Genomic DNA, 22,813 nt, shown 5'->3' on the forward strand with positions numbered 1-22,813 from the left:
CGGACGGCGCATGCGCTGTGTGCGACCCGGGCCGGTACCGTGCGCTGCGAGGCGGGGACGGCGCTCGAGCGTGGGGGGCTGCGGGGCCGCGCCCGCCCGCCCGCTCCGGGCTCGCTGCAGCTGAGCCGGTCCGGAGATCCCCGCCCCGCAGGTCAGCCGTGCCGCACCGGCATTCGCTGTCCGTGCCGCATTGCGGCCCCTCCGCCCCAGCGGTGAGCGCCCGCCGCCCGATCCCGGCGGTTCCTGGCCGCCGTCGGCCTCTCCGCGTTCTCGTCCCCGCGGGGCTCTGTCCGCGGTGCCGCCCCCGCCGGCACAATGAGCTTCTTCGGGTTCGGGCAGAGCGCGGAGGTGGAGCTGGTGCTGAGCGACGCCGAGAGCCGGCGGCGGGTGGAGCACAAAACGGAGGAGGGCAAGAAGGAGAAATACTTCCTTTTCTACGATGGGGAGACCGTGTCCGGCCGGGTCATCCTCACCCTGAAACACCCCAACAGGCGGCTGGAGCACCAGGGCATCAAAGTGGAGTTCATCGGGCAGATCGGTGAGCGGGGCTGCGCGGTGGCGGTGCGGGGCGGCGGTTCCGCACGTGTGCCGGCTGCTGAAAGTGGGTTACGAGTTGCACGGAGAATCCCCGCGGCCAGCAGCCCGGCTCCTCGCTTACAGCTCCAGGCCTTTTCCAGGTCGTTGTTCCCTTGTCATGTTTCTTTCCCTTCTGCTCTGTCACTGATGTAAATCCCTTGATAAATATGCACTGAGATGGTGTGAAATTCGGTGTAAAACTCCATCCTGCAGGCTCAGGGCTTGGCTGGAGGGCCTGGTGCTGACAGCTGCTCGGAAGCACTCTCCAGACTGTGTCCGTTTGCCACTGCTTTGGTTAATGCACGGCACAATGATTGCTGTGTGCCCATTGGTCTCCACGCAGCAGCGACACTCAGGGCAGAGGATGGCAAATCAGGTGGTTTTTCATGTGCATTTCACATCCCCAACTGCACCTTCTCCTTGTGCTCCACTGTGCGTAGCAGTGCTGCAGCTCAGCTTTCCTGAACCCTATGAGCTGTGCTATGCAGTGTCCATCTCCAGCTCTGCTCTGCTTCGCCCTGATGAGCACATATCATGGCACAGACAGGCCGCTGACTTTCTGTTGCTGGCAGCCAGCAGCTCTATGTGCATGTCCCCAATTTGGATGTAAGCATCTCCTGCGTGCTTGGAGGCTGCCACACCCACTCCTCAATCTGATGGTGACTGCAGCATTTCACAGCCGTGGCTGAGATCCACAGCCAGGGTAACTCTGAGATGTCTCACAGCATCACTGCTCTGTGCCGATGCACGAGCTGAGCCATGCAGGTGTGATACTGTGCCCTTCTGCACTCAGGTTTAACCCTGAAAACACAAGCTGTACGCTTGCAGCCTTTGCACTGTGAATCACACGCTGTAGGAAATGGAACTGGAGATGTTCCTGCTCAGAGATGTTTTTTCAGTTCTTTTTCCTGGCCTTGTTTGTGCGTAACGCCCTGTGTAAAGGAAGGATAGGCTGAGAGAGCTTGTGAACACTTGAGTGCAGGTGAGCCTGTTGCTCAGAGGGAGCTGAAGGCTTCCTGCTTCTTTATGATCCTCGGTGGAAACGAGGCATGGACTTTCTGCTCCACTCCATGCTGCCTTGCATGCCTCTTTTCCCCCATTTTGGATATATTTGGAACAACACCCTTGAATTAATACGTATTGCCATAGGCAGTGTGTGCTCGGAGCTGCTGTGTCCTTTGGTTCTGCCCTTTGTGCTGGTTAAGGTGTGGAAGCTGGTATTGCTGATGGCACTCCCTGCATGCTTTCCATCTCAACACAGCTCTCCTTCTGTTCGGACTCCTCGCTGCCATGAGGTCAGCATGTGTAAAACTGAGTTACCAGCTGAAGGGTTGAGACATGGGGATGGGGCACAGGGAGTGCAGCAGTTCCAGGCTGAGTGCTGGAGCCCAGCCTGGGAGCACAGAACCCGCTGAAGATTTCAGTTCAGCTGCAGTTACTGTGCCTTGAGCGTGCCAACCAGATGTTGGCGGGTTGGTTTTTAAACCTTTCAGCTCCAAAAGCTGAAATTGCAGCTTATACCTGTTTGACATGTGGAAATCTTCAAAAGTGTGGGAAACATCAGTTCTTTCTCTTCAAGGTGCCAATCTCTGCCCTTCTGAGCTGGCAGAGAACGTAGCAAGCTGACGTTCACCTCTCCTTGCCTCCTGCATCGTGTGGGAAGATGATATTCATTCCTCCTTACGTGGCACGAGGCTTTTCCATGTCACATCAGTGAGCACTCCCCTCCCAGTGGGCACATGTGGCACTGCTGCCCCACAGCTGATCTGTGTGTGTCACCCTGCTGCCCAGCCTGATGAGCTCCATGGCGCTTCTGTGTACATCTCAAGGAGCAGAGAACTGAATCTTGCTGCTGTTCCTGAACTCTTGCAGTCCATCCCAACAGCCTCTTCTGCACAGCTCAGTGCTGATGGTAAACCTGTGTGTGCAATTCAGTTTTTGCTTTCTCATCAGAACGTATCAGCTTGGCTGAGGCTTTACTTTTGGGAAGGACTGCGTGGGTGTCTTGCATTCACATAGCTCACTCACAGGGCTGGGAAGGGCAGATTTCATTGATGGTTATGCGTAATACACAGCTGCAAATGGAAATTGTGGAGTTTAAGTTGCTGTTGCTCTCACTTGGGAGAGAGAAGTTTGTTAAATGTAGAAGGAATTGTGCATTAGAGGAGGAGCCTGCAGTCCCATGTCATGCAAGGAGCTTGCGTGGCAAACTGGAGCAGTGTGACCACATGAGTTGAGCTGGTTTGGGCAGTGCTCCCAAAGGTGAATGCTCTTCTTTATTGATGTTTACCTGTTCTCTCGGGGCTGATGGACACACACGTTTGGTTGCTATGCACTGAGCACTGCCTAAGTGCAGAATCAGTGAGGATCTGTGCTGTTGTTGTTCTCTGGTGTGAATCAAAACTGAAGCAGCACCAGCTGGAAGCATCCTAGCACTCCATTTTTGCTCTGTCACTGCTGCTCCATAGAAGCAGTGGTGTTTTTCCTTTTATTATAGTGCCAATGCCTTTGGCCTTGAGTATAAGCCTGTGTAGGAAACGATGAGAGCTGCTGAGTGTTTGCTGGCCTTCTGTTCTGAATGCATTGCTGTTCTGCTTTGAATTATGCCTTAAGCACATATAAGAGCCAATGTCTTCTGGCATAAAGGTGATGCAAGCTGCAGGGCTGCTCTGAGTGTAGATGAGCGTGGGAAAGGTTAGCAGTAAATCAAGTAAATATACCAGGAACCTGAGCTGGTACAGAACAACTCCTTTCTTATTCCTGACTTTGGCATCACTGTGTTCAGTTCAGGCATCCATTAATGTGTGTAGCTCTGCTGACTGGTAGAGCGAGCAAATCACTAATTGTGCCTAAGCAGCAGCTTGCTGTACTGGCTCAGTGGTTGCCACACACGAGGATCCGGCTGTCCCAGCCACAGTGGTGGCATGTGCTCAAGTTGTGGCCTACATGGAGAGCAGTGAACAAGTGCAGTGTGCTGCAGCCGTGGGCTCCCCCAGCAGGTTCTCTGGGCAGTGCTAATGATCTGGACATGAGCGTGGTTCGTAGCTGTGAAATCTGCATATCCTTACTGTGTGTTGTTCCTTTAACGTGGACTTGAATCTTCCTAGAGCTCTACTATGACCGAGGAAACCACCATGAGTTTGTGTCCCTGGTGAAAGACCTGGCCCGTCCTGGGGAATTCACTCAATCACAGATATTTGACTTTGAATTCACACATGTGGAAAAACCTTACGAGTCCTACACGGGGCAGAATGTGAAGTTGAGGTGAGTTTCCTCCCTTTGTTGACCCCTATTCTCAGTTCTGTGTGCAAATCCTGATGCTTACCATAGTGCTACTGGAGTGCAGCATCCCTTCCAAAACATCCCTGTGAGTTTATAATGTGACTCCAAACGAAATTTGATGCTCTGCATTGTGAAAGGCTCTCTGAGGGCTTTTATAAGCATACATCAGGCTCAAAGGAACCTGTTTGGCCCCATTTCTGTGACGAGAGAAATCAGCCCCTTCTGAATCTACCTAATATTTTCCAATTTACTTGGTAATTAAAAAAACGAACCACAAAAGAAATTGTTTGCTTTAGTCCTCAGCAGGGACATTTTCACCATCGTGTAATCAGTCTTGTAGACTTTAATTGTGCTCTATATGCAAACAGATGCCTTGCTGGTATCTCATTCATATGTTGCAAGCTGTATTTCACATCTGAGTGCTCCAATTGACTTCACATCCAGTCACTGGCTTCAGAGGGTGGGCTGGAAAATTGTGAGATCTGCAGCCCCTGGAGACCAATGTGATCTCACTTCTTGCAAAAGGACAGTGGTTTTCCATATGTGTTCTGCAAGCTCTTATTGAGATCCCCAAAATGATACGTAGGTAATTCAGGCTCACAAATGCACGAAAGCTTAGAAGAGTCTTAGAAACTGTTATTCCATTTGAAAATTCCCTTTTGGCTTTGCAACCTGTTGGCTGCTCCAGAAGCCAGGGTACTTTGAGGGAAGATTGAGGTTGGATGTCAGGGGGGATTTCTTTACCATGAGAGCGGTGAGGTGCTGGAACAGCTGCCCAGAGAGGCTGTGGATGCCCCATCCATAGAGGTGTTCAAGGCCAGGTTGGATGGGGCCCTGGGCAGCCTGGGCTGGTATTAATTGGGGAGGTTGGTGGCCCTGCATGTGGCAGGGGGTTGGAGATTCCTGATCCTTGAGGTCTCTTCCACCCCAAGCCATTCTGTGATTCTGTGATACTGATAAGCTTGTTTGGATAGCCCAGTGCAATCCATTCAGCCCCGTGCCCCTCCTTGCTTCATCTCCATTACTCCTATGCAGCACTAACAGGAGGGGGGTTCCCTTGCAGGTATTTCCTCCGAGCGACTGTCAGCCGCAGGCTGAACGACGTGGTGAAGGAGATGGACATAGTTGTGCACACTCTTAGCACCTACCCAGAGCTCAACTCCTCTATTAAGATGGAGGTTGGGATTGAGGACTGCCTGCACATTGAGTTTGAGTATAACAAGTCCAAGTAAGTGTCTCAAGAGCAGCCAGTGGTGGTGGGGAATCTGCTACAGGGGGCTGCTTTCTTTGGTAGCCTGAAGCTTGTGTCTCAAATGCACTTTCTTCACACGCTCCACCTTATGGCTGGGGCTGAGGATAAGAGCAAAGTGATTCGTGGGCTCTTTGCTGTCCTGATCTGCTCCACGATGCTGACTGTGGTGCTTTCCTCCTTCGTATGCCAGGTATCATTTAAAGGATGTGATTGTCGGTAAGATCTACTTCTTGCTAGTGCGGATCAAGATCAAACACATGGAGATAGATATCATCAAGAGAGAAACGACGGGGACTGGACCCAACGTTTACCATGAGAATGACACAATAGCTAAATATGAGATCATGGACGGTGCCCCTGTGAGAGGTGAGAAAGCAGATGACTTTGAAATTCTTCTCCTCGAGTCTTTAAGGGTGGGAATATGAATGCTGCATTTTCAGCTGACTCTGTGAGCTCACTAGAAATATGCATCCTGTTTTACAGGTGAACTCATGGTCATTTATGTGGGTGATAAAATAGGACCCTCTTCTTTCTCTGGAGTGATGGGAGGAATAGAGGCATAATGAGTAGCAGTGATTTTACTTAATTCTTTAATGAAGGCAGAACCAGGAACAGATGTAGATTCACAGTTGGATTGGACCACCAGTTGGCATTGCTGCAACTCAAGGCAGAACGTGTTCTACTTCAGCTCCAGCCTCCTGTGCCACTTGTTTTCCAGTTCCACTGCCCAGCAGAGTTACCTGCCAGAGAAAAATGTCACTTTGTTTGTTCCTGCAGTGCTGTTTTGGTGCAGGTCACAAACAAATTCTGCACTTTTAAAGCTGAGGTGAAATAGCTGCTGCCAGTAGCAGGATCTGGCAATGGACTGTGTGTGCTGATGGCTTTTTGAAGGAGGTCTGTCAGTTCATTTTGCTCCCCTTCTGGAAAGTCACAAAGTTTGATGCGTCCCAGTGAAATGTCGTTTTGCTGGCACTCCTAGTTTGTATTTCCAGGATCCCCTGCTGATGTTTTGTGCTCTTTGTAGGGGAGTCCATTCCCATCAGACTCTTTCTGGCTGGCTACGAGCTGACTCCAACAATGAGAGACATCAACAAGAAGTTCTCAGTGCGTTATTACCTCAACTTGGTGCTGATTGACGAGGAAGAGAGACGCTACTTTAAACAGCAGGTGAGAAAAGCTGTTTGGTCCTCTCAGACCCACAGGCTGTCACTGAGCACCTGCTGGGTTCCTGGGGGGGAGAAGCACATTTTTTAATAGAGTATCTGTAAGGACTGGACAGCTTAGAGCATGCAGAGAAGGCCTAGAAGAGATGGTCCACACGGGTCGGATGTGTGTTGTGCTGGGAATTCATGTAGAAGGCGCTCACCCAGTAGTAATTCTCATCTCTCTTGCTCCAGCGCTTTGATTTATTGATTCTGATGTAGTTAGCAGTGGCAATGGGACAGATCGGCCCTGGACATCCATTGGGTTTGCCTCCATGCCCAGATCCAGGGGAGGAGTGCTCTACCCAACTTTCAGGAAGGCAGCGTAGCCTGTGGAAGAGATGCCAGCGTGGGCAAGTTCCCACTGGGTGCAAGCTGTGCTGGGCAGCTTGGTTCAGCCTTTGGGTCTGGGTGGGGCTGGGGGCAGGTCTCACAAGCCCTGACAAGCCGTGCTGGATGTGTTGCTGCAGGAGGTGGTGCTTTGGAGGAAAGGAGACATAGTGAGGAAGAGCATGTCCCACCAAGCAGCCATCGCCTCCCAGCGGTTTGAGGGCACGTCCTCACACACGGAGGCCAAGACCCCCAGCCAGCCTGCAGAGAACAACGGCCGGCAGTGAGAGGCCACGCAGAGGAGGGCTGCTGTGGAGCCAGCGGGGACAGCAGCGAGGAGGAAGAAAAAAAAACACTTTGGAGACTTTGTGAAAAAAAAAAATAACCAGTTTTTGAACTCAATTCCTTTCTTCAAAGGACTAGCAGGGTGGGAAGGGGCTGGGAGGGCAGGGCGAGGCGGAGCACTGGTGGTGCAGAGTTGAAGTTACCTCAGTGCTTCTCCATCAACTACATTCCTTGGGTCGGCTGCTTTGAGGCGCATCTGGAGGCTGCGGAGCTGCCTGATCTCCTCTTTGCCCCGAGACCCTTTTGGTGTGGCTGCAGGGAAGGAGAGAGCAAGTGAAAGCCAAACCTGCTGCGGCTCAGCGGTGCAGAGGTTGCTTTGGGACTGCGTGGGATGGATATTTTTCTTGCCTTTCAGAAATCTGCACAAGGGAAAATGAAATGAAAAACAGCATTTAGTTGGAAGGTAGAGGAGGGAGTCGGAGACTGAGGCGCAGCCTGCTTGGAGTGGCTTCATCTTATCCCCTCACTGCCTCCTCTTCCTCTTCGTGTTGGCGGTGGATGCTTTGTCACAAGCAGTTATAGAATGTAGCAGTGCCACGCAGCCCCTTTGCTGGTGGGACACGGGCAGCAGGACGGCTTGTGTGTCCTTGTGGGAGCTCCTGGCCGTGTGCTGGGCTGGGGGGAGCTGGGCTGGTTGACATGTGAATCCAGTAGGACGTGGAACAGAGAGGTGGCACAGGCTGGGCAGTGCAGTGAGGGTCAGGAGGAGCAAGCGGTGGTGCTGGGTGGTCGAGAAGTCAGGGCAGGAAGGCTGCAGGCTGAGAGCAGTGCCTTCTGAGCGCTGTCTTTGAGATTCAGCCTTTGGTTGCAGTCCCAGCTGCTGCTGTGGAGCAGGGCAGACCAACCTCGGGAGGTTGGAGCACAGTGTTGGGATGTGAAAAATACTGTGGGAGTGAGTTTGTACTGCACATGCTGCTGTGCTGATGCTTTGTGTCCTTGTGACAGAGCAGGCATCACAGCAGGGCAGAGAGCAGTACAGAAACGTGTGTTGTATTGTTTGCTCTCTCGCCTGCAGAATGAGGGTTGGTAAGGCCAGAAAGAGGATGCAGTTGTTTAAGGAGCTCGTGGCTGATGCATGCTGCTAGAACAAGCCAAGCAGGAGCTGGAAGGATGGTAGAGTTCTCAAATTCCAGAGAGACATTCTTGAGGCCTGAGCTGAAGTCACCAGTGAGGTCTGAGGGTGTGCCTTGAACTGAGAACCTGAATGCAGTTGTGGTTGTTTTTGTTTCTTTTTAATTCTAAAATAAGCTGCTTTTAGTCTTCAGCTAAGTAGAATCATGAGAACATTCCCAGAATGGAATCATTCCTCCATTAAAAATTAGAAATGGCTTTGTGGATTTGATTGAGTTTGGAGAATATCCATCCTGTTCAGATGCCCTTCGGGGAAGCAGGTGGTTGGAGCTCCTACCAGATGGAGGGACAGCACTGCACTACATGCTGGGATAGGAGCTCCATCAAGTGGGATTTGTCTGAGTTTTTCTGCAAGTTTGTGGCTCGCTGTGGTTTTGTCCAGCTGCTTTGATTCTGGAATGAACCTCCTCTGCCTCTGTCCTACAGCTGAATGTAGAACAGTTGTCTTGCAGCTGGGAAATGGAAGCATCTTCTGCTTCGTTTAGTCGAATGATGCTGGTGGAGGGAATGGGGTCAGGGTGGGAAGGGGAGCTTTTTATGTAATAAGACAGCTACTGTATTTCAGTGATCAATGTGTGTTTCTGCTTGCCAAAGTAAGTTATCTTTTAATCACCATGTGTAAGGTTGTGGTTTTTAGTAGAGCTGGGCAGTCTCGCTCTGTTGTAGAGGACACTAATGAACTCATCTCTGCTGAATGCTCGTGTCACACCGTGTTCTGCTCTGTAATAGTGAAGACGTGACTTGCTCTTCTTTACATGAGAAGTGTGTGCCATGGGCTGGAGCCGTGTGCTCCTCAGACTGAAGCAAAAGCTGAGACAACTACCTTGTTACGCCAGGGCAAGGGGAGGTGATGTCTGCAGGTCTCACCTGGCAAAGCAATCTGGTTGTTACTTTGACACTCACTTATTCTACTCCCCCTCTGTGAAGGGGGAACCACCTTGCTGTGGCAATACACAATCCTTGAGAGACAAGTGGAGCTCCTGCAGGAGCCCCAGGGGATAGCAGACTATCTTTCCACAGCTAAGCTGAGCACAGCAGCAACCAAACCACCCTCTGCTTGCCCTCAGCTCCCCTCCAACTTAGAATTTTTCCCCTCGTGAATTCCTTTTGATTGTAGGCCATGTGGTATTAAAGAAACCCCATGGATGAAAATGTCTTTGCATTCCAGGAGTGGTTTGTTTACTGTCTGAGCAGCATCAGTGCAGTCTGACAAGATAATGCACTGTAAGGAGATTTCAGTTCATCATCTGTTCATCACTTCTAGAGAGCTTGCTTAGAATGAATCACAGAATGGCTTGGGTTGGAAGGGACTTAAAGATCATCTAGTTCCTCAACTCCCCTTCCATGGGCAGGGTTGAAAAAAAGCGCATGAGCCCATATGGCTTTTTGTTTTGTTTTTTCCTCCTTTGTGCCTCTCTCCCCCATGTCCCCAGCTGTGAAATCACAATTTAGAAACGATCCCCACTTTTACTTCATCTGAGGATCGTTTCACCCGTTGCCCACTAGGCCCTGTTTGTCTGGGGTGGAGCAGATGTGCTGGGCAGGTAAGTGGAAGCACAGAACAAGGTACTCTAGGAAAGCACTTCATTAGCACGGCGGGGGGCAGACACTAACTGAGCTGTGTTCCCCTGAGCTGGATGGTTCTGTTCATTACTTGGGTCATTCCCTCTCTCCTAGGCAGCTTCAGGTAGGGGGGAGCAGGCAAGTACTAAACCAAGCAGTGCAACTTGTAATTAAGCCTCTGCTGTGTTTACATGTTTCTTAATTCGTCGTCTTTTCAATGGCTGTATTTTAAAACTTGGTTTTTTTTTGTCTCTCCAATTAAAAAAGAGCCAGCCTTGGCCATCAAATGCTGTGCATGAGTTTGTCTGATATGATTTGTAGTGCCTGGCTTGGGTTTTTACTTTTATGGCATTAAGGCATTTTCCTTTGATACAGTCTTTAGAAAGTATGTCACTGGTGCAAGCTGTGCCTACAGAGGACACACAGCCTAAAAATTAGCAGGCTAATTTCTCTTTTCTGATGTCACTGCTAAAGCAATATGGGAAATTTTGTACCTGCTGGAAGTTAACAATGGTCTGCTTGGCAGTAATTAGGTTAGATGTGTATACACCAAAATTTTCTTGCTCTTCTAGAAGCAAAGTGCCATCTTTCTGCAGAAAAACGTCCCACTGCAGTGCATGCAACTGCACTGCATCCTCCAGAAAGGAGAAGAAATTGCAGAACGTCACCACTGCTAAAATTGAGTAGCTTCAATTGATTCTAAAAGGCTTTATTTAAAAATAAGCAAAAAACAACAACAACAACAACAGTGTTGGAGTAAGGAACATAAAGCTTCAAATCATTTGCAGGCTTGTTCTCCTTGCTGTGGCTGAGTAAACTTGAGAATTATGCTGGTTTAGGAGGAGGCATTGATGGGCTGGGTACAAGCTGTGCTGCTGTCAGTTTCTTAATGTGGCTTTTCCTCTTCCAGGCTCAAGACAAAATCAAATTCCTCTGTATTGGGAAGGTAAGGAAGAGAGAGTTGTAAGTGGGACTTCCAAGTTGTCTGGGTTGGAGGCTGCCTCTCAGAAAGAGTGGCACTGAGACCAAAGGAAGAGAAGGCTTTTACCTTGTGTCAGTGGTTGGATGGAAAGACGTTGTCTTGAGAAGAGCATCATGTTCTTTAGGGGCCCTCCATCTGCTTTGTGTGCCAGGTGGTGAGTCTTGATTTCAGAAAGGGGGATGAAGCGTTTTGTCATCCGCACAAACTGGACATCCACCTGGCAGGGGATGAGCAGCAGAGGAGCATGGATGAAGAAGGATTTAGCATCCAGATAACACATAAGATCTTTGGGGAAATGAGGATTTTAAGCTGAATCAAATGACCAATGTACAGCATCTTGTAATGGTACGGAAGTTTTTTCTTGCTGAAGGCTGAAAATCTCAGATGCTTCTGGCAGGCCACTTGTTTCCATCAATCTCAGCACCATGCACTAGAAACATACCTTTATGTGGTCACAGACAATATAAAACAAAGCTGCAGGTTTTATAGCCAGCTTGTGAGCAGTCACTTCCTTATAATGTAGTATGAATCAAAACCATAGTTTTCATTGCTACAGACTAAGAGTAATGCTTGAGGATGTTTGTTCTTCCTGACCCAGCATTCTGCAATGGATGCAGAACTGACCTCCATGCAGGGAAGATCTGAAAATGCAGGGAGATGCATTTTGTTGTGGAAGTAACAGAAGAGTGGAGAAAACAATCAGGATTGGGCTTTCTCTTGATGGAGAAAAAGGTAGGTAGGCTAGGGCAGAAGCTTCTGAAGATATGCAATGTAAGAGGCTCCTAACTGCACTGGGATCAAACACAGAGTTTAAAATGATCATATTTAGTTTGCTACGTTACCATGGACCATTTGGGGTTCTCTTTCCTGCTGGAGGAATCGTAATGAGGATCCTTCTGATCGAACTGTGTGTGATCAGGGTATGCTTCCTTTACAATCTGAAACAGAATGGGAGATGAATGTGAGATGAACTCAGTTAAATGCTGTTGTCAGCAAAGGGTATGAAATGCCCGTGAGAAAGCTGTGCCTAGACTGAAAAGGAATAATGCTGGTGCAAAAGTGAGCTTTGCTTTCTCTGAAATCCATTCTAACAGATGTATTTCCTTCCTTTAGATTCCTTGGCTGGAAGCACTGCAGGACAGTATGGATGTCAATGGAGCATCATCACCTCTTTAGAGAGCAAAGTGGAGGGAACACGAGTAACAGAGGAAAACTGGGTACAGATCTTAATGAAAAAGCTTTCCTGTGCCCTAGGCTTCATACCACTGCCTTGCACAGCAGAATTTAGTGAGTTAGGTACCAATCAGAAGCCAGAGTGCAGAGCAATGTTCTGCATGGCTGGAGATGCTCTGAAATGACAGCAAGGTAACAGTGGTGTGGTTTCATTTCTCCAGGATGCTCACTGCAATACATACAGTGAGCCCAGATACCCTAGGCCTATTTGCTGCTCTGATTAGACTTCCTTTTGCACTCCTCTGGTTGTGAAACAGAAGTAAGGCTAACAGACTGTTTGATAATCCACTGATTACTTTTTTTTTCCCCCCCAACACATAGAATGGGGCACTCACCTTGACAATGCCAACAATGCCAGGCTCCTTGCAGTTACTGTGATAGAAGAATGCCTGTTGCCCAAGTTTCATGGCTCTCAGGAAGTTCCTTGCCTGTCAAATTAAAGTGAGAGACTTTGAGCAGTTGATATAAAACTCAGGATTTCTTAAACCTGCTAGGAACAAGACCTAACAACAGGAGAGAGGTATGAGCTTCAGTGCTATTCATACAACTCTCCTATGTTGGTCATACAGATGTTTTACACTGCAGTGAAATGAAATGAAGGTAAAGAGCAAGGTATTCTTTGTTAGAAGGTATGAGGGACTGTATGAGGGACTGTAACAGCTCAGACACCTTCATTTGGGAGAGAGACTGCAGTTAGCTGTCAGCAAGCAGCCAGCAGGGCAGACTGTTAGGCAGAGGTAGTGCATGTAGCTTTCCTTTGCACAGGAATCCTGGAGCAGACAGAGCAGACAGCTGCACACTGACAAGGCACAGCGTTTGGCTCAGTTTCTTGCTTAGAAGTGTCAAGGGAAATAGAAGCTGATCATCTGTGGGACCTGAGAGAGACGAAGCTAAAGAAAAAATGGACGATTGAAGAGAATATTACCCAGCTTGCATCTATGTTTAATTTAGAGATAATTAAGCAGTTTTGACTCCTGACAGAAAACAGCTGTCAAAGCAGGCAGACTACATCAAAAGAAAATACTTCAGCACTTCAGGCAAAGGAAACAAGTCATCTGTGAAGAGAGAGAACATTTGTCTACTGATACTTCAGTGACTCAGCCTTTGACATCTGCTTCTTACCTGGTAGTTTCTTACTCCTTCCCAGAAGGTTGTCTGATTGGGCTGAGCCTTCAAGTCTTCAATGCTGAACTGCCAAGTGCAATGAACACACAAGTTAAGTCCAGGAGGCAGTTTGATCTCTGTTGCCTTACTGTCTGTTTTACCTAAATGTTTGTAGCTCCTTCAGTTATAGTTCAAACTTCACAAAAACCTTTGGTTTTGTTCCCATGGGGTTTAAAGAAAAATCCTCATGAAGAAGGAATGCTTTGCTTAGTGTAAGGGCAGAGCATGGAACAGATGGAGTCCCTGCTACCTGCAGCTAAGCATTCCAAGGGCCCAATTTAAGTATCAAACCCCTTCAGGTGAACAGAATTATCTTGTCCTTTTATTCAGGAAGACAAGTGCTTTTAGAGAAGGACCAGAGACTCAATAGTGTTGATATTGCAACTGTGTGATCCTGTAATTCAGCACCCTGGTGCTAATGCTCCGCTTAGGAGTGAAATTGCTGCTTTACTTTGTTGACTTTGCTGAATAAGAATACTAGAATGCCTGTCAGTGCTTACTTTCACATCCACTCCCTTCTCAAGCCTGCTCTCTGGTTCCGATTTCAGAAGCCAATGGCAATATGTTATCTTGCTTTCCTCCCCACCAGAATCAGACTCTTTTGCCTTTTTCCAGTTCTTCCATCCTGACTTGGAGCTCCCAGCTGGAGGTTTTGTGGACTTTTCCTCTTCCTCCTTATCTTCATTCTCCTCCTCAGTCTTGGCAATTTTAGCATCAGGCTCCTTTTTATCTTAAAAGAAACAAGGAAGAAAAGACCATTCTGGTAAAACAATGTTTCTGATGAGGATTGGTGCTGGAACCATTTTAGTCACCCATGCTGTCATATGAGTGCAATCAGAAGTTTGGTGTGCCCTGGATCTTACATGGAAGGTAGCTGCTTTACTTATCACTGGTTTCTGCACATTTCTAATTTGCACCTGAAATACAGATTTTGTTTCTTGTTGTGTGCATAAACAAAGCCAGGATAGACCATACTGTCCTCATGAAATGTTATTTGAAGGGTTTTTTTAATTATTATTAATTGCTGAGAAATTAACAGCTGGCCAAAAGAAGTCAATTTAGATCAGTCTGATAAATAACAGGAAAATTCAGCAGCAAAGGAAACTGCTTTGGTTACTGCATTAACTAGAAGCCTCATGTTAAGGCATTTGCTGTGCTTCCAGTATGGAGGGAGCTCCTCTGCCTGTTTGTCCTGAACGTACACAGCAAAAAGCAGTGATAAAAGGGAATGAAGGTGGTTATCTGCTGGAGCCTATTCAACAGATGAGTAGCACAGAGGAGCCAACTGTTTAATTCTCTCATCTTATGCTTTAAACATCAGATAACACTGCCTTAAGTGCAAGGCTTTTAATCATTTTTGTTTTGTGTTTCCTGCAGATGGTACCACATCATTTCTGTGCCACTGAACCAGGTACACTTTGACCGACCAGCTCTAGCATGCAGGCTCTGAGAGCTCTTAATAAATGGATGAGTCACATTTCTTAACTGTCTTGTGCTGAGAATACACCACTGTCCCTCTCTTACATCTACCAGACTTGTCTCAGTCACACATGGATGCTCAGCCCGCTTTTTACAGAGGAAATGCTGTCTCAAATCTGTCCCAGATCTGTCTCAAAGACACGTGGCTTGAAAGACATGACGGTTACATGGCTGTACTTGCAGTGTAGCCCCATGTAAGAGATGCTCAATTAGTCAGGACATAGCACAGACCTGCTACTGCTCCTTTGTCTCTCTTTCTGCTTGGCCAAGGCATCTCTGGGCTCTTTGAATCCTCTTCACTGAGAAGCACCTGCGGAATGAAAGAGGGCAGATTACTGGCAAGCTGAGGGAAAAAAAAAAGTTGGGATAGCTGAGAGAATGGAAAAGCTGTGCAGTAAGTGCAGTGTATTCCCTCCCCTGAGCTCGGCCATTTCCTCTATCAGTGCAAATCCTGGCACCGGTTGAGGACCACACCCGGCCTGCCCTCCCGAGCCGCGCTCTGATGGACGTTGGCAGCAGGGCTGCTTTTCCCCACAGCTGTTGAAGGAAAGTCCCGAAGGCGCTCGGCCTCGCAGCACGGCCGTTTTCTGCCGCGTAAGAGGAGCCGTGCTGCGAGGAAAGCGAAAGCAGCTCGCTCGCTGCTCTCCGTCCAGCCTGCCCAGCGCGCAGCTCGTTGCACGCGAACGTTTGGTCAAACGCAGCGCGACTTGGCCGCTGGAACCGCAGCCCCGTTCTGTCGGCAGCCGCTGTCAGAAGTTACGTGGCTCTGCGCCATCCTCCTCCCGTCAGTCCGGCCGCCACCAACTTTCCCCCCGCCCGCACCCAAGCGTCCCGTCCCACCGCTCCCCTCACCGGCTCCGGCCGCCGTTCGGGTTAAGGATGCTCTCGCTTTGCCCGAGCTTCGGCGCGGGCGGAGGAAACGCGCCGTCCCCCGCCCTGTTGGAGTCGGAAGTCTGTAACCGTTATGCAAAAAAGGCATCGCCCGGCGGCTCGCCTCCTCCAGCGGCCAATGCGGGCGGCCCCGAAGCGAGGACTACAAATCCCGGCCGCCGCCGCGGCGCCGCCTCCCGCACCGCCATGGCGTGGAGAGCGGCCCGGCTCCGCGTTACGGCCCCGCTGCTGCTGCGGCAACGCGGGATCGCGTCCTGCATCGACCGTAAGGCTCCCAGGGGCGAGGCCGGATCCCGCTGCCCGAGGGAGGGGAGGAGGGAGGGATGCTCGCGGTGCCCGCTGCCCCGTGCTCGTAGCGGCAGCGCTGACGGCCCTCCGGCTGCACCTCTCTGCTTCGGACCTGGGAGTCGATCGGAGCATCGCGATAATGAGCGCTTGCACGGGGTTGATCGGGAAGCCGTGCTCAGGATGTCGTGCCCGCTGACATCTGACCTCCACACCCGCTCCCTGCCGGCGGTGGGACTGCGCCTGTGGTCTCCTAAAGGGTCTCGTAACGCTTCCCTGCTTAATTGCTCCGGCATTTAAATGTGTTAAGGAGAGAAGCAGCAGCAGCTGTGTGAATGTTAGGGGAGGAACTAACAAAGTGACGTGGGATCTGTGTGCAAACAAAGCAGTTTTCCAAGGCAGAATGTAGCTACAGCTTTCCATGCAGCTTCCAAAGAGGTTCTTTGCTTGCTCACCTTCTAGCATCGCTTTGAACTGGCAGGAGTGTTCCCTTGTACTTGTGCAGCAGGATGGTGTGGCAGCTGCAGGAGCTGTGCTGTCCCTGCCCCAATCTCACAGCACGGTGCTGAGCAGCCAAAGATGTGTGCAGCACCGGGGCTGTTCGGTTGTAGCAAAGCTTTCCCCAGCACAGATCCCAGTGGCTCCAGGGAGCAGAGAAATGGGCTTCGTAGTGGAGAGCATGAATGCTGACCTATTTGATCCCTTTCTGGTTTTCTAGCATCTGCTGGTCTGACAGAGGAGCAGAAGGAATTCCAAAAAGTGGCCCTTGATTTTGCCACCAGAGAGATGGCTCCTCACATGGCTGAGTGGGATGAAAAGGTACGGCAGCCTCCAAAGGGTCGTTCTGCTCCCTTAAGCTGTTCTTGCCCCTGGGTTTCATTGGAAGGATCCCTTCAGTAGCTTCTCAGGGCTGTAACGACAGCAATAGGGATTTAGTTGAAGATGCTGGTAGTGGGGACCCATCCGAAATTCCCTTAAAGCCTTCCTAGGCAGGTACTTCAATCATCTGGAAGCTTGAGTTTACTCCTGAAGATGGTGTGTACCTGTCTAGGTAACTGCTTATCTTTTAACCAATCCAATTAACAAACACTGCAGAAGTTTGGGACTGAACTTGGTGGCCGTGGTGTCTCAGAACTTCACCACAGACATTCACTGTTGGTGTCTCTGTTCCAATAGGAAATATTCCCTGTGGAAACAATGCGAAAGGCAGCCCAGCTGGGATTTGGTGGCATCTACGTGAAACCAGACGTGGGTGGCTCTGGATTGTCACGTCTTGACACCTCCATCATCTTTGAAGCCTTATCAACAGGATGTACCAGCACCACTGCTTACATGAGCATCCACAAGTGAGTGCAGAGGGGTGGATGGTGTCAGCCACAGTTGTTCTATGGCTCCCAGCTGGAGACAGCTCTCCTGGTGCTCACTTACAGTTGCAGCCCAAACAGGCACGTCACTATGAGGATCCCTTGACTGCAGCAAGCAGATAGCCTACAAAAGCCAAGATGCCACTAAAGTCATTTTGGCTTCGTGGCATGCAGGATGGGATTAAGTTCAGGATTTTGTTTCCTGCTCATCTACTTTAGCTGTCTATAGATAGTAACCTGTCTGGAAAAAGCTTTTTTTTTTGCTTTGCTTGTTCTGTGACAGTGCCATAGCTGATACCAGGGCCCTATCCTGCTCATACAGACATGCTCACAGAAGGGCTTGCTTTGCAAAATAGAGCTTGGTGCTGAGGGGAATGCTGAGACTGTTAAATGGGAATGTGCTGTTCCACAAGGCAGCAACCCTGGTGTGAATGGAAGCTGATGTCCTTCCCAGCTTCTGTGGTGTGTAATTTTGTTCCCTTTCAGCGTGCCTGGGGCAGGTGATGGGCGTGGAACAATAAGCTTTCAGGCCTCAGTGCTTTTGTGGAGCTTTGTTCTTTGTGTCAGGAATGTTCTTGTATGACCCACCTTCCTTCTAGGGCTGTGTTCACATGCACACACTGTAATGCTGCTCCTTCTCTCCTGCTCCAGCATGTGTGCTTGGATGATTGACACCTTTGGCAATGAGGAACAGAGGCACAGGTTCTGCCCATCGCTTTGTAGCATGGAAAAATTTGCTTCTTACTGCCTTACTGAGCCAGGTGAGCATTTACCAACAAAATCTCCCTCACTCCTAGCGAGGTTTTACTGAAGCCAGAGGCAGAATGTTTCTTTTCACATTCTCTTGTGCAATCACCAGAAGTTCAAAAGGGGCAGTTGATGGTTGGTGAATACTTGTGGTACAGACCCCAGTTCTGGGTATGATTCCCAGGACAGCTTAAAGGCTCCGTCTTCAAAGATCTGCTTCATTGGCTGCTCCCTTACCTCCCAAATAGGAAGTGGAAGTGATGCAGCTTCCCTGCTGACCTCAGCTAAGAGGAAAGGGGACACCTATGTCCTGAATGGCTCCAAGGTACCTTTTTGCTCCTCTTAAAGCTGCTGGATGGCACTGCATGCACAAAGGGTCCTGGGTCTGTCTCCTCATCTCTGTTCCCCACACTGTGACATCCTCTGCAGGGCGTCCACCAGAGCTTAGCACAGTTGGGTCCCTAAATGCCTCCTGGCAGTGGAGTCTTTGTCCTTCCACTTCACCCCTCCATTCTTATACCCTGGCTGGTGCTGCAGGCTCTCAGTTAACATCCAGCAGCCAACCCTTTCCTGTTGTACCTTACTGCAGGCTTTCATCAGTGGAGGAGGTGACACGGATATATACGTGGTTATGTGTCGCACAGGAGGCCCAGGCCCCAAAGGCATCTCCTGTGTGGTGCTGGAGAAGGGGACACCAGGCCTCAGCTTTGGCAAGAAAGAGAAGAAGGTAAGAGCCTTGCTTTTTATTTCCTGTGAGGGAAGAGCAGGACAGAGATGAGCTCATCTGCAAAGAAAGCACCGGGAATCTTCTGGTGAATGGGACTAGAATCAGCTGGGATGTTTTTTTCCAAGCCATGTCCAATTTTGATGAAGTTTGCACAATAACATTCACTTGCTAAATGAAGGATTTCAATCTCAGAAATGCTCTGCTCAAATACACTCCAATTTCTAGCTCAGCACACCGACACCAAACCACATAGACCACAGGCTCCAAGGTGCTCTTGCAGCAGCTTGGCAATGAGATCAAGGGGTTGAGAGCAGGCTGGGCATTTCTGTGCTGTGAGATGGATGTGTGCTGCTCCCCAAGCATTTGGAAAGTACTCCTTTGTTTTTTTCCTAGGTGGGGTGGAACTCTCAGCCAACTCGGGCTGTGATTTTTGAGGACTGTGTTGTTCCTGTTGGCAACCGGCTGGGAGCTGAAGGGCAGGGCTTCAACATTGCCATGAAAGGTCTGAATGGAGGCAGGATAAACATTGGTGAGAAAAACAGACAGCAGAGAGACAAGTGAGGAGGGCAAGGTTATATTGCTGACTCTGCATTGGCTTCATGGTCACTCTGTGTTCTCATTTTCTCCCACCAGCTTCTTGCTCATTAGGAGCTGCTCATGCCTCTGTTCTTCTGGCTCAGGAACATCTCACTGTCCGCAAGCAGTTTGGGGAACCCCTAGCAAACAACCAGGTAAACTCTCTACTAGATTTGCATTCTGTAAACTGTTCTTTGTCTCATTCTGGCTGAACAAACAGCTAGAGGCAGACGTTGTTCTCAACGTGTCAAAGGTAAACCTGAAGGGAGATCAGAGATCAAAGTCAGGAATGTGCTTTTCCACAGTAAGAAAGCATGTCAGGCATGAGACCCGCCTGCAGATAGCGGAGATGTGGTTCAGGGCACTCTGAAGATGCTGACCTCATCTTTCCCTTGCTGGCAGTACCTGCAGTTCAGGCTGGCAGAGATGGCGACGCGCCTGGTGGCCGCGCGGCTCATGGTGCGCAGTGCTGCACGGGCTCTGCAGGACGGACGGGAAGACGCAGCCGTGCTGTGCTCCATGGCCAAGCTGTTTGCTACTGATGAGTGCTTTGCGGTAGGTTACTCATCTGAAGTGGAATCTTGGGAGATCCAAGCATGTTCATGGAGCCAGAAGCTTCGTTTCAGTGTACTGTGTACACTGAGTACACTGAGTGTACACTGAGTACCGAGTACTGTGTCCAGTTTTGGGCCCCTCACTGCAAGAAGGGTATTGAGGCCCTGGAACGTGCTCAAAGGAGGGCAACAAAGCTGGTGAGGGGTCTGGAACACAGGGCCATATGAGGAGAGGCTGAAGGAGCTGGGAATGTTCAGCCTGGAGAAGAGGAGGCTCAGGGGAGACCTTATTGCTCTCTATAACTTCCTGAAGGGAGGCTGTAGTGAGCTGGGGGTCGGCCTCTTCTCTCGTGTCATTAGTGATAGGACCAGAGGGAATGGTTTCAAGCTACAGCAGGGGAGATTCAGGCTGGACATGAGGAAGTATTACTTTTCAGAAAGGGTGGTCAGGCACTGCAATGGATACCCAGGGAGGTGGTGGAGTCACCGAGCCTGGGGGTGTTCAAGGAAAGGCTGGATGTCGTGTTGAGGGACATGGTTTAGTAGGAGCTGTTGGGAATAGGTGAATGGTTGGACTGGATGAGCTTTTAGGTCTTTTCCAACCTTGGTGACTCTATGATTCTATGATTCTATGATTCAGGACCAGGATATTTTATGGGACAGAGTTCTGCACTGGAGGCTGCACTGTTTGTGTCTCCACAGTTCAGATCTCCTGGCTTCTAGGCTTTCTGCACAACTTTCTAAAGGACCAGGCAAGGACACAGGATAGGCAGCAGTGTTCTCATTTTCAAAGGGTAACACACATGTTACATGCTGATAACTCCTAGCTAGCAAATGGTCTTTCCTAGACCACTCAGAAATCAATCATTATCACAAAATATCCCCGAGAAAAGAAAGCAAGAAGAGAGAAAAATAAATAAAAGTGAAGTCTGTGCTATGACACTTCTTAGATTAGTTTCATACAGACAGATTTTCTCAGCATTCTGCACTTTTGCTGCCTGTTGGGTTGTACATCTCGAGTTGGTAGATGAAGATACACGGAGTCACGTTTCAATAGAAATCAAAGCCTTGAACAGATTCCTCAGCTGACTGCCGCTAGGTGGTGATCTGGTGTTTTGGTTTTTCTATCAGTAGCAGCATGGAAACGCAGCAAAACCTTTGTTAAGTAAAGCCTTTTTTGGTTACTTACAAGCTTTATTATTCACATAACTGCACCATTAATGTGGAACAGCACATAGGTAAGATGACAGCACTGAGAGCAGCACTGATGGCAACTGAAAGCTCCTTGCTGTCACACCAGATTGCTAAGAGATGATATTAGGTGACCAGAAAAAAATAAATGAGCCCAGGTTCCTGGGTTCTTACTGTGCTTCTGCTGCTGACTTGTCCTCAATTCCATGCAAGTCACTTCAGCAGCAATGCTGTCTCCACAGATTTGTAACCAGGCTCTCCAGATGCATGGGGGCTATGGCTACCTGAAGGATTATGCGGTGCAGCAGTTTGTGCGAGACGTCAGAGTCCACCAGATCCTGGAAGGTAAAGGATGCTGTTAGCAGGCAGGGATTTGGCTGTGTAACAAGAAAGAACAGGCCTTCCAGGCCTTGCCACATGACTGATTCTAAGGTTTCAGAAGCTAGTTTTGCCCTGAGCTTGAACTGTGCCTGATATCACATGCATGCATCCCCCATCCAAGAGCTCTGTGTGTAAAATCTCCAACTCTCTGGTGAAGTTGCCATGTATTTGCAGGGTCTTACAGCAGGGGGAGATCTCTGTCATGTTAGTGGTGCCTCCATCCAGTTTAATCCGATGACTCCCACCGACGAGTGCTGACACTCCCCAGCAGTTCCCATTTAGTCTTTGGCTTTCTTTCTCTTCCAGTGTTTGGGCACAGCTGCGTGTGCAGTGGCCTTTTCTAATCTCAGTTTGACTTCCTTCCCATTTTGTTTTCCTTTCTTTGAAACCCATCCACGTAAAACCAAGGCGCCGTGTAGGGATGTCAACTTTCCTGTGCTTTCTGCGTGCTGTCCATGTGTCACATAGCAAAGCAGTGAACTCAGCTGCTCACACAGCTCGTGTGCAGCTCAGTGTTTGGTGCCCTGCCAGTGCTCAAATAAAAAGAAGCACTAGCATTTCTGAAGCCTTTCCTGAGCAATGCGTTAGCACTTTGTATTTCAGCCTGCTACCTCAATGCCACCTCAGGTGCTCCCCTCAGGGAGAGGTTTTCTGTGCAGATCAGGGAAGAACTTTGTATGCCCTCACTGGCTGCAGAATCAGAACATCTCTTAACCATCTTTTGCATCCTTGACCCACTGCAGGTACCAACGAGGTGATGCGGATGATTGTGGCCAGGAACCTGTTACAGGGGTGAAGCCAGGAGCAAAATCCCTCTGTGGAAACAGCCTGCCTGCCTTACAGCTGGGCAGCACCCACACAGCCACAGCTGTGCTCTGTGCCTGGCATTGTGCTGTGCAGCCTGAAGATGTCAATCACAGCTCCGAACAAGAGCCTCTGTCCCCAGATCGTGGCTGTGGGCTGCCATCCATCCTCCATGGAAGGAGATCCCGAGCTGGGACATAGGAGCTGGAGGCGCAGCCTGACCGCTTGGAACCATTCTACCAATTAAACCTTAATTCAAAGGAACTGATCGCTCTGCTTAAAACCCCATCCTGGAGGCGAGGGGCAGCGCTGCACACCAGCTAACCACGAGCACAGCCCTCTGACCCGCAGCAGCAGCGTTTATGGAGAAGCTCCTGCTGCTCTGCAGCACTCCTTGCATCCCTGCACGCAGCCCAGCACGCAGCCCTCGGATCGGAGCTCCGGCTGCGGGAGTACAAATGTTGGCAAATCCAATTTCTTCCCCGCAGTTGTAATCAGTAAAGCTGCGATGGTAAATTGATCAAGTTCTGGTCGTTTTCTCGCGCAACGAGAGGGCTGCGGGCCGGACCGCGCCGCCCGACTGACGACTGACTGACTGGGGCCGCTGCGCCGCGCGCCCTCGCCCCACCCTGAGAACGAGCCAATCATCAGCGCCGCTCAGCGAATGGGGCGGGGCACGGCTGCGCGCAGCCAATGGAGGGCGAGCGGCGGGCGGAGCGGCCCAAAGCCGCGCTTGGGGTGGGGGGGGCTCGGC

General features: G+C 49.8%; 3 protein-coding genes across 4 annotated transcripts; 2 read left to right on the forward strand and 1 right to left on the reverse strand.

Moving 5' to 3' along the window:
- The first annotated feature begins 1 nt into the window (after position 1).
- Positions 2 to 10,238, forward strand: VPS26B (VPS26 retromer complex component B). Its single transcript, XM_048968248.1, has 6 exons — positions 2 to 538; positions 3,684 to 3,840; positions 4,922 to 5,086; positions 5,301 to 5,476; positions 6,135 to 6,277; positions 6,783 to 10,238. Exons 1-6 carry the CDS (start codon positions 316 to 318, stop codon positions 6,927 to 6,929), a joined length of 1,011 nt encoding a protein of 336 aa, XP_048824205.1. The 5' UTR covers positions 2 to 315; the 3' UTR covers positions 6,930 to 10,238.
- Positions 10,239 to 10,355: 117 nt separating this feature from the next.
- THYN1 (thymocyte nuclear protein 1) lies at positions 10,356 to 15,502 on the reverse strand. Of its 2 annotated transcripts, XM_048968250.1 has the most exons (8): positions 15,392 to 15,502; positions 14,771 to 14,849; positions 13,561 to 13,790; positions 13,019 to 13,087; positions 12,232 to 12,324; positions 11,506 to 11,601; positions 10,730 to 10,880; positions 10,356 to 10,614 (listed from the first exon to the last, which is right to left on the reverse strand). In XM_048968250.1, the coding sequence occupies exons 2-8, from the start codon at positions 14,811 to 14,813 to the stop codon at positions 10,568 to 10,570; spliced, it is 729 nt and encodes a 242-aa protein (XP_048824207.1). In that variant the 5' UTR covers positions 14,814 to 14,849; positions 15,392 to 15,502; the 3' UTR covers positions 10,356 to 10,567. The 2 variants fall into 2 exon arrangements, with proteins under 2 accessions (XP_048824207.1, XP_048824208.1); XM_048968251.1 differs by lacking the exons at positions 10,356 to 10,614; positions 10,730 to 10,880 and adding an exon at positions 10,890 to 11,304.
- ACAD8 (acyl-CoA dehydrogenase family member 8) lies at positions 15,419 to 22,579 on the forward strand. Its single transcript, XM_048968227.1, has 11 exons — positions 15,419 to 15,695; positions 16,434 to 16,534; positions 16,892 to 17,061; positions 17,731 to 17,840; positions 18,075 to 18,151; positions 18,416 to 18,553; positions 18,947 to 19,082; positions 19,187 to 19,284; positions 19,532 to 19,684; positions 21,117 to 21,219; positions 21,999 to 22,579. Exons 1-11 carry the CDS (start codon positions 15,419 to 15,421, stop codon positions 22,049 to 22,051), a joined length of 1,416 nt encoding a protein of 471 aa, XP_048824184.1. The 3' UTR covers positions 22,052 to 22,579.
- The last annotated feature ends 234 nt before the right edge of the window (positions 22,580 to 22,813 follow it).

Source organism: Lagopus muta, chromosome 22 (assembly GCF_023343835.1).
Source record: "Lagopus muta isolate bLagMut1 chromosome 22, bLagMut1 primary, whole genome shotgun sequence".
Classification (NCBI taxonomy): Eukaryota; Metazoa; Chordata; class Aves; order Galliformes; family Phasianidae; genus Lagopus; species Lagopus muta.